The following is a 10,201-nucleotide window of genomic DNA, read 5'->3' on the forward strand; positions in this document are numbered from 1 at the left end:
GCGGACATTACAGCCTCCGAAAAGAGTCCGAATTGACTCAGAAGCTGAGAGGGGTAACTATTTTATTCTGACTGTTTTCAAACTTTGCTCTTCAAATATTTCACTACAGGAGTACCCTATAATGCCCCAGAAAATCACCGTTGCTGTGGCGCAAGCCCGCACTCTGTCTACACTTGAGTTGACCCTCGCGTCTCTCAAGCAGACCACCCAGCATGCAGCTTCAAAGGGTGTACACCTTCTGCTTTTCCCAGAAGCTTATCTAGGCGGGTATCCTCGCACTTGTGATTTTGGAACTGCTGTTGGCGCCCGTGCCCCCCATGGCCGGGATCAATTTCTTGAATACTTCCGTGCTGCCGTTGACCTCGGCGATACGCCTGCTGGAGCAGGAGATGACTGGGTGGAGCGTAAGCTGCCCGTGGCTCAAGGTCGAGACCACCGTGGTGACGGGACAAGAGAGTTCCTCGAGCGGGTGTCCCGCGAGACGGGTGTCTTTATTGCAACTGGGTTGATTGAAAAGGCCGGGGGGAGCTTGTACTGCTCCGCGCTGTATGTCGATCCATTGCGCGGTGTTCTGGGGAAAAGACGAAAGGTTATGCCAGTAAGTACATGGCCATTGATTTTTACTACCAATCGTAGTCGATTTGACTTGCTGTCGAATGCAGCGGGATTGGAAGATACAGACTAATGCTGACCTGGAATTGTTGGAAAAGACTGGCTCTGAACGTCTTGTATGGGCTCAGGGCTCTCCTTCTACCCTGAAAGCTATCACTACGGAGCTCAATGGAGTGAAGCTTACTATTGCCGCCGCTATCTGTTGGGAAAGCTTTATGCCTTTGCTTCGTCAAAGTCTTTATTCGCAGAATGTGAACATCTACCTCGCACCAACTGCTGATGGCCGCGACACTTGGTTGCCTCTCATGCGCACTGTTGGCTTTGAAGGCCGCACTTTCGTGCTTACCTGCAACCAGTGCGTGCGCTACAATGAACTGCCGTCCTGGATCACCGAGCAAGGTAAAACTACTGAAGGTACGTGGTTGTCTGGGCTATCCCAAGGTTGTTCTACTTAGTTTCCGGAATGACTTATGATCTCTTAGAAGCTCCAGACCGCTATATATCGCGTGGTGGTTCCTGCATTGTCGGACCGATGGGGGAAGTCGTGGCTGAACCTATCTGGGAAGTCTCCACTGACGATGCAGCTGATGGCTCTAGCATCGAAAGTGGGCTTGTGATTTCTGAGATTGACTTGGAGGATTGCGAGCGAGGTCGACTTGACATGGATGTTGCCGGAAGTTATTCCAGAGATGCATTCCGGTTGACGGTTGACGGCTTGGACTTGAACCCTCCTCCGTTCTAGGGAGCCAGTTAACTCTCATAAGGCTGAGAGGTCTTTTGAATATGTACAGAAGAGTCAGCAAGATACTAGTATATGTATCATCTTTAGGACATATATTTCTATTTAGCATACCTAAGCATTAGTATTTGAAAATGAAAATAAGAAAGGGCCAAAGGAGGTAGTTGTGTTCAGATGTGTTCATAGTACTAGTAGACAGGGCTGATCTATAGAATATATCAGCCCTCTCGTTTTTTTTGATAACTCTTGCCTAATGAAATCTATTTGAGCTAATCAGTACGTAGGTAAGTAATAGATATGTTATCTCTGATTATTTGCAATGTCCTAATTATAAATTCCCAACTGGATGCGGGACCCTGAAGGGGAGTTGGAATGCGGCGAGAAGGTGGACCGCATTCGGACGCCACATGTCTCGGGATCTTCGCACCCGCGTCGATCTTCAAGTCTCTTTCTTCGATACCCTTGGACTTTGCCATCTTTCTTACTATGATTTGATTGAAACAGAAGCACTGTCCTTATTGCATAAAACATAGGGACAAACACACGCCTTCATGCAGTTCGCGCTACCTCCGCGGCGGAGCCCGCATCCTCTACCTCTCTCCCGTTCCTCTCGAATGCCATCCTATCGCAGGAAACAATTAAAGTCGGTCGCTGTCCTTGCATTCGCAGTATTATCCATTATTTATCTCCTCCACTACCTCTACTCCTCATCTTCTACGTCCGTTGTTGCTCAGGCGAGTACTTCTGGTGTGGTAATCATCACACTGCTAGACCGTCAACGGTACAGCGAGAGCTATCTCAAAAAGATCGTCGCAAACCGGGAGGATTATGCCAAGCGTCATGGTAATTAACCCCTCTATGGAGCAGTGTGGAAGAGCTTCCTTCGTAATGAACTCGATCTAACCTTCACACGGGAACAGGCTATACCAACTTTTTCGCAAGCGTGTCGGATTACGACGAAGCCGTTGGCGATGCCCCGATGAGCTGGGCCGTTGCACCGGCCACCCGTCATGCCATGGCTACACATCCTCGCTCGGCGTATTTCTTCTATCTCGCCCCTAATGCTCTGATCATGAATCCTACTAAATCACTCAAGTCTCACATTCTGGAGAAGGGCCGCCTTGAAGACTTGATGTTGAAGGATGTGCCCGTTGTCCCGCCAGATAGTATCATCAAGACGTTTGCGCACCAACAGGAAGCGGACGTCGACCTTATCATCACCCAAGACAGCGAAGATTTAAACCCGGGGGGCTTTATCTTGAAGAATGGAGAGTTTGCCCGTTTCTTCCTGGACGTTTGGTTTGACCCGCTTTACCGCAACTACAACTTTGCTAAGGCGGAGACCCATGGACTGGTAAGACAAGTCTTTTACAATATTGCTCTATCTTTATAGATAGAGCTTCTGAGCCTTGGTCCTAACCGAATTTCTGCTAGGATCACATCATGCAGTGGCACCCAACTGTCCTTGCTCGAACCGCCTTGGTCCCTCAACGCATTCTAAGCTCATATAGCAGTGACTCTCCGGGTGCTTCTTTGGATGGCACGTACAAGGATGGTGACCTCGTTATCCAATTCCATGGATGCGATGATGCAGAGGGCCGGGACTGTGCGCGTGAACTAGAGCCATACTATAAGCAATGGGAGAAGAAGACACAGAGCGATTAAATGTCCTTGAAGTGGCTTGCATCTAGGAGTCCACTGTTTCTACGGGGAGTCGGCGTTTTGCTTGGGATTATCCACCTGTTCACAGATACAATGTTCTAGGGGTGGTCGGCGTGTGGTCGTGGAGACCTCAACATATGGCATATTTTTGCTTTCAATTGGTATGCATAGCTGTAAAAGGAACACAGTAATCATTCACTTTTATTATGTCTAATACCAATATAATACATCGCCTCATGATATCAGTTTAGCGAATACCGCTTATCATAACCACTAGGGTTGATCGATAAACTGCTTGGACCTGTTTCGAGCCGACAAGCAAGGCATATCGGTTTTCTTCCTCTTCTCCACTCACTCAATCATTTAGCCCATCGCCATAGCATATGGGTTCGCCAATACCAGCCTAGACTTCACCACTCCGGTAACTTCTTAGGCAAGGCCAGGGAAGATGACAGCGCGCTTCTTCTTATACTTGTCACCAAACTCCTTGCGGTAGCGTTTCTCCTTCTTCCAAGCCCAGCTCCACATCTGCAACCCACCAACAAGAATGAACAACAGCACACTCCAGTTCAACTGGCTGACGAGGAAAACACCCAACCAAGCCAGGATCTCAAAGAAGTAGTTGGGGCAGGTAACGACGGTGAAACCGAATCCAGACGGAATGCCTCGCTCGGTGGTACCAGGGCGGCGGAGATTACGCAGAATGTAGTGCGCATTCAGGTTCGCCAGCTCACCGAAGACAAACAGCGCCAGTCCGGCATACACAAGAGTCTGACTGGGGTTACTCGAGGCGGCAGCCGCGTCTGGGTGGAACACCCAGTAGGCGATATTGAAACCGGCCAGAATCCAGTAGTGGGCGCTGTTCTTGAAGATGTTGCGGGCAGGCATGGTGGCGCTGCTGAAACGGTGCACGAAGATTGTCTCGAACTCGCGCTTCAGGAAGTGCACGCTCAGCAGCGCGCAGACTAGGAGCTGGAGGTCTGAGGGGGAGGGGAGGGGCTTATCGTAGGTGAAGTACAGGAAGGGTCGGAGTGGGAAGAGGAAGAGCGCCGGGATCAGGAGTGGGCCGAGGTATTCGATGATGAAGACGGTACGCCAGGCAATTTGGGGTCCTGTTGGGTTGAAGAAGTATATGTTAGTTTCTGTTGGGAATAGTGCGCTGATAGGGGTTGGAGTTGCATTGTCCATGATATGGGGTATAGCCACGCACCGAGATCCTTGACGTAGATCACGCTTGAATTGCGCATGCCAGTGTCCTCGATAGTCGTGTTGATCGAGTTCGGGACTACACTGTGATCGCTACCCTTGGTGATTCTCATCCGGTGGGTTGAGCAACCGGATGCTGCGGAGAGTGCAGTATGCAATTCTTCACTGGAGGCATTGAGAGGGATCTCAATTTCCTTGGGAAGCTTCCGGATGGGTTTGCCTGCTTTTAGATTAGCAATGCTTTTCTTTGCTCCCTGGTCTTGCTGAGAGCTTTAGGTAAACAAGAGCTATGAATGCATACCCCTTGGCTGAACGACGAGCGTGATTTTATCAGCCGCCATGATGATAAATTAGCTCCAGCAGATATGATGCTTAAACGATGGAGCTTTATTTAGGACCACTAAGAGAACTTGAAATCACGACTTGGCTGAAAAACAGGGCTGTCTGAGGTCGGGCCTCGGTTGGCATCACGTGTTGACACCTGAGGCCAAAATCCCAACGCCTAGTTAGTATTTCAATTTTCTGCTGAGCGCTCACCCATGCCTTTCCTGAGATGGCCTCCCAAGGCAACCTGCCTTGGCAGCTTACTGAGAACCGGGGGTTTTGTAAGAAGTACTACAATCTGTGCGCCTTGGCGAGGCTATGCCTGTTGCCCCGGATGACGTTTGTCTTCTTCACTGCCCAGGTGGACTGGCCCGCCAATGGCACATTCGGTTAATTGCAGTATATCCTCAAGAACCATATTAAATGCTATAGTTTACTGGGACAACAAAGGTTATATATTTACTCCGTCGTCTCCCAAGTCATCTGGGCTGTCAGCTGAAACGACCCGTCCTCGGGAGCTAACGAGGCCCAAATATGCACGATAGCGGGGCAGAAAAGTTGTTAGGCAGTGTCGGGTTTTGTGGGAGCTGAGAAAAACAAGCTACTGTACCCGTCAAAATGGTAACGTCAAATCAGAATCGAATTATATCGCCCCTGCGTCTCAGCTCCCATTTACATGGTTAGTTTGGCCGAACAGTATCGCCAATCAACCAAAACAAACCCCTCCAAATACATCGGTATTACTCCGTACTCTGTACTATCTCTCGAAAACATTATCTTGCAGATCTTTGGACCCATTCAGCCGCTGTCATTTCTCCAATCATAGTGTGCCATTTGACCACATCTTGCGAAACTACTTAATTGAACCATTTGAGTATGCTAATATAGCTCATGTCTATCAGTTTACCCAGGTCGTATTCCGGGTTATCCGCTAGCCCATCTGATAAGTGGCTACTCAGTAAGCCAAAATGCTGTAAGACTTGATTTGACAGGGGCTACCCCGTATAGCACGCACGAATCAGAAATATCTGATTGCTCATAGCAGCCAGTGGGGCGTTCCTGTTCACTCAGGTCCACCTTGCGCTGAGAATGGTCAATATATGGGGGCGCGGCTGGACTAGCAGAATGTGCATTCAGCCGTACGCTTTGCTCGGCTGATGGCCCTCGGCTTACTCCGTGATTATTCCCATGGGAGGCTTATAATAATATCCTATCCCATTTCCGCCGAAATGATCGCATGATGATTCACTTCTTCTTTTCCTAACCACCTTGTGATTGTTGTGCTCTTTTGCTGCTTTCCTATATACAGGGGTTCCTAGGTTGTCCATCTTATTATTGCTTGGATACCTCGCCCTATCTAACTGTGCTTGACATATACCGGTAGGCGACTGGACGTTCCATTAATCTTGTTCATCCTCTACCTCGCACTGTTCAGCCCCGGCTCAAGGTTTTCCAGAACCCTTAGTCGCAGAATACTATTCCACTGGTATATATGACATTGGAGCTAACAGATTATTCACAGTTCGCACTCGAATTTCTTCTGTAGTATTCTATTGTATCATATCAGCTGATTTCACCATGGCTGAGAAAGAGTTCAACTCCAGCGGCAAGATTGCTCAGCTCGAGCAAGTTGTGGCTGCTGCCTTGCGGCCCTTGCCCACCCAAACTGGCGATGGCAGCTACGTACAAGAGCCAACCGTGACTGGCCTTGCTAAGGACCTGCTCAATTTTGACTTGAAAGATGCCAAAACCTTGGCGGACATGGCCAAAACTGCTGTGACTGGTAAGGCTGTGAATGACAGAGATTATATCATGGAGCGCGTGATTCAGGTTTGTGTTTCCGCGAGAAATTGGCCATGTTCACAGTCTAACTCTTCTGCAGCTTGCTTCTGGCTTGCCTTCGACATCTCGAAATGGCAAGGAGCTGACCAATACCTTCCTCACCCAGTTGTGGGGTGATCTGGAGCACCCGCCTATCTCGTAAGTCATGCAAAGCAATGTGGTATGTGTGGGAAATGTCCAGTAACTGACTCTTGATGCAGCTATCTTGGACGTGATGCGGCATACAGGAAAGCTGATGGATCTGGAAACGTATGGATCGTCCCCTTATGGATTGAGAATCTCTGCTAAACAACCCTAGAACACTTTCTGGCCTCAGATCGGTGCTGCTAACACTCCATATGCACGGTCTGTTCGACCGAAGACTATGCAGCCTGTTGCTCTTCCGGAGCCGGAGGCTCTTTTCGATAGTCTCTTGGCCAGGAAGGATTTCAAGGAACACCCGAACAAGATTTCTAGCGTGCTATTCCATCTTGCCTCTATTATCATCCACGGTAGGTTATTGTCCATTGGTTGAGATATCTGCGATAACAGAAGAAGAACCGAGGCTAACAGATTCCAGACTTGTTCCAGACGGATCCCAGGGACCAAACAAAATCATTGACGTCCTCGTACTTGGACTTGTCTCCGCTTTATGGTAACAACCAGAAAGAACAGGATACAGTTAGGGCATTCAAGGATGGAAAGTTGAAGCCTGACTGCTTCTCAACTAAGCGGGTTTTGGGATTCCCCCCTGGCGTTGGTGTCATTCTCATCATGTTCAACCGCTTCCACAACTCAGTTGTTACTCAATTGGCAGCTATAAATGAAGGTGGTCGTTTCACGAAACCGGATGAGTCAAATGCCGAAGCTTATGCTACCTGGGATAATGACCTCTTCCAGACCGCAAGACTGGTTACTTGTGGCCTTTATATTAACATCATTCTGAAGGACTATGTCCGGACCATTCTCAACGTCAACCGAACTGACAGTCTGTGGAGTTTGGATCCCCGTGCCGATATCAGGGATGGCTTGCTTGGCGAGGCACCTGCCCAGGCTACCGGAAACCAAGTATCTGCCGAGTTCAATCTTGTTTATCGCTGGCATTCTTGTGTCTCGTCTAGGGACGAAAAGTGGTCAGAGGATCTGTATAAAGAAATATTTGACGGGAAAGATCCGAAGGAGATTAGCATGCAGCAATTCACAGGGGGTCTTCGCCAATGGGAATCAAAACTCCCTGCAGATCCCCAGGAACGTCCTTTCGCCAAATTGCAACGCCAAGCAGATGGAAAGTTCGACGATAATGATTTGGTCAAGATCTTCGAGGAGAGTGTTGAGGACCCTGCCGGAGCTTTCGGTGCTTTGAATGTGCCAGATGTCTTCAGAGGCATCGAGGTCCTCGGCATCAAGCAGGCACGCTCTTGGAATTTGGCTACCCTGAACGAATTCCGTCAATACTTTGGTTTGGCTGCTTATCAAACCTTTGAGGAGATCAACCCAGACCCATACGTCGCGAACCAGCTTAAGCATTTCTATGACCATCCTGACCTTGTCGAATTGTACCCTGGCCTCGTTGTCGAAGAGACCAAACAGGCTATGACCCCGGGTAGTGGTCTATGCACCAATTTCACCACCTCTAGGGCCATCCTCTCGGATGCAGTTGCTTTGGTTCGTGGCGATCGCTTCTATACTGTCGACTTCACACCGAAGCATCTCACAAACTGGGCATTCAATGAGATCAACAATGACGTCTCTGTTGACGGTGGCCAAGTCTTCTACAAACTGATCCTGAAGGCCTTCCCCAATCATTTCCGCGGCGACTCGGTTTACGCACACTTCCCGCTTGTTGTGCCCGATGAGAATAAGAAGATTCTGACCAGCCTTGGTAAGGTTAAAACCTATAGCTTTGACCGACCATTATATAAAGCCCCGCCCCTCTTCATCAACTCCCACTCTGCTTGCACAAAGATCTTGAAAGACCAAGAAGGCTTCAAGGTAGTGTGGGGTGAGAAGATCCAATTTTTGATGGAGAATAGTGGCCGCCCTTATGGCCGAGACTTCGCCTTGTCGGGTGATCTCCCAGCCAACGCAGCTTCTCGAAAAATGATCGGTGCTGCTCTGCACCGTGATAAGTGGGAATCAGAAGTGAAGGCCTTCTACGAGGACATTACTCTGAAGCTCCTCGAGCGAAACTCCTTCAAGGTTGCTGGCGTCAATCAGGTTGACATCGTTCGTGACGTTGCCGTTCTTGCCCAAGTTAACTTCTGTGCAAACGTCTTCTCCCTATCTCTTAAGACAGAGTCAAACCCAAGAGGCGTGTTCAGCGAGCAGGAACTGTACCAGATTTTGGCAGTCATCTTCGCTTCTATCTTCTACGATGTTGACGTGTCCAAGTCGCTGCAACTTTGCCAGACTGCTCGCAATGTTGCACAGCAGCTGGGCGAGTTGACGCTAGCCAACGTCGAACTAGTTGCTAAGACTGGATTTATTTCCAACCTGGTCAATCGCCTACACCGCCATGACATCTTGAGTGAATATGGTATCCACATGATCCAACGTTTACTTGACAGCCAGCTGCCGGTTAAGGACGTTGTGTGGTCGCACATTCTTCCCACAGCTGGTGCATTGGTTGCCAACCAAGGCCAGCTTTTCTCCCAATGCATCGACTACTACCTTTCCGAAGAAGCAGCGGAGCATTTGGCCGAGATCCAGCGCTTGTCTAGGGAGGACACTCCTGAGGCTGATGAGCTTCTTGTGCGATAGTAAGTTTCTTCACATACCACGTCAGGATCTAAAGCCATACTAACTGGATACAGCTTCATGGAAGGAGCGAGACTCCGATGCTCGGTGGCGTTGCCACGCTTTGCCACTAAGCCAACGGTGGTTGACGATAACGGTAAGAAGGTCACTCTGAAAGCTGGCCAGGAGATTATCTGCAACTTGGTAAGTTATTTGGTGTCCTTTTTCATTTTTCCTCTCGGCATCCCAGATACTAATAGAACGTGCAAAATATAGGTTGTTGCAGGCCGCGACCCTGTTGCCTTTCCCGATCCCGACAAGGTCCGCCTTGACCGTGATATGAGCCTGTACACTCACTTTGGCTTCGGTCCCCATGAATGCCTGGGCGTGAAAATGTGCCCTCTCGCGCTTTCCACTATGCTCAAAGTCCTTGGGCGACTGGATAATGTCCGTCGTGCCCCCGGGCCACAAGGCCATCTGAAGAGGCTTGATGGACTGGGAGGAATCGCCATGTATATGGATGCCGAGCACAGTAGCTTCTCTCCGTTCCCCATGACTATGAAAATCCAATGGGACGGAGACCTGCCTGCCAGGAGGGAGTAAAATCTGTATATTTGAGAACTGCAAGGATGTGAAATTTGTTTGAGAGATGTTTGCAATGCCTTAGGGCTGATTGTTTGTATAGCATGTATGCGTTGTTCTTAGACATGTGGCTCACCGCGCATCAATAAAATTGGAGCTGGCTCTTACTCTGAAGTCCCACATTCCTTCAAAAATAACTGGGAGAATGTAGTCAAGTATATTCCACTGTAATTCTCTGTAAGATAAAATCCAAAAATTTCCAACTTTGAAGGTTGCATCAGATTGCCTAAAAGACATTTGAAGATTGTAAGTGAAAAGACAGTCGATGCCTGAGGCCCAGCGGGGAATCAGTCAGAGAGCCGCTCCGCCCTTCTGCCTTCTGCCGGCAAGACCAGCTTCTCTTCACGTTGCTCGTCCTTTTCCCTCGTCTTTTCTATCAACCCCTCCTGTGCCATCTTTTCCTTTTGACATATCCATCTTAATAGCTCTACGTCAAATCTTGAGGGATAACGACCTGCA

The 10,201-nt window shown here is 49.0% G+C and overlaps 4 protein-coding genes across 4 annotated transcripts; 3 read left to right on the forward strand and 1 right to left on the reverse strand.

Annotated features, from left to right (window-relative positions):
- Positions 1-121: 121 nt before the first annotated feature.
- Positions 122-1,354, forward strand: N7489_011241 (carbon-nitrogen hydrolase family protein; the record flags this gene model as incomplete). Its single annotated transcript, XM_056716990.1, has 3 exons — positions 122-598; positions 711-1,026; positions 1,095-1,354. The coding sequence occupies 3 exons, from the start codon at positions 122-124 to the stop codon at positions 1,352-1,354; spliced, it is 1,053 nt and encodes a 350-aa protein (XP_056564612.1).
- Positions 1,355-1,902: 548 nt separating this feature from the next.
- N7489_011242 (putative alpha-1,6-mannosyltransferase subunit) lies at positions 1,903-3,016 on the forward strand (the record flags this gene model as incomplete). The annotated part of the gene is made up of 3 exons (XM_056716991.1): positions 1,903-2,194; positions 2,272-2,705; positions 2,786-3,016. The coding sequence occupies 3 exons, from the start codon at positions 1,903-1,905 to the stop codon at positions 3,014-3,016; spliced, it is 957 nt and encodes a 318-aa protein (XP_056564613.1).
- Positions 3,017-3,442: 426 nt separating this feature from the next.
- N7489_011243 (trans-2-enoyl-CoA reductase (NADPH) TSC13) lies at positions 3,443-4,560 on the reverse strand (the record flags this gene model as incomplete). The annotated part of the gene is made up of 3 exons (XM_056716992.1): positions 3,443-4,125; positions 4,224-4,439; positions 4,521-4,560. The coding sequence occupies 3 exons, from the start codon at positions 4,558-4,560 to the stop codon at positions 3,443-3,445; spliced, it is 939 nt and encodes a 312-aa protein (XP_056564614.1).
- Positions 4,561-6,121: 1,561 nt separating this feature from the next.
- Positions 6,122-9,703, forward strand: N7489_011244 (peroxidase/cytochrome P450 family protein; the record flags this gene model as incomplete). The annotated part of the gene is made up of 7 exons (XM_056716993.1): positions 6,122-6,373; positions 6,426-6,523; positions 6,586-6,634; positions 6,684-6,876; positions 6,945-9,123; positions 9,178-9,304; positions 9,377-9,703. The coding sequence occupies 7 exons, from the start codon at positions 6,122-6,124 to the stop codon at positions 9,701-9,703; spliced, it is 3,225 nt and encodes a 1,074-aa protein (XP_056564615.1).
- Positions 9,704-10,201: the final 498 nt, after the last annotated feature.

This window comes from Penicillium chrysogenum, assembly GCF_028827035.1.
Source record: "Penicillium chrysogenum strain IBT 35668 chromosome Unknown utg000005l_segment0_segment0, whole genome shotgun sequence".
In the NCBI taxonomy this organism is placed as follows: Eukaryota; Fungi; Ascomycota; class Eurotiomycetes; order Eurotiales; family Aspergillaceae; genus Penicillium; species Penicillium chrysogenum.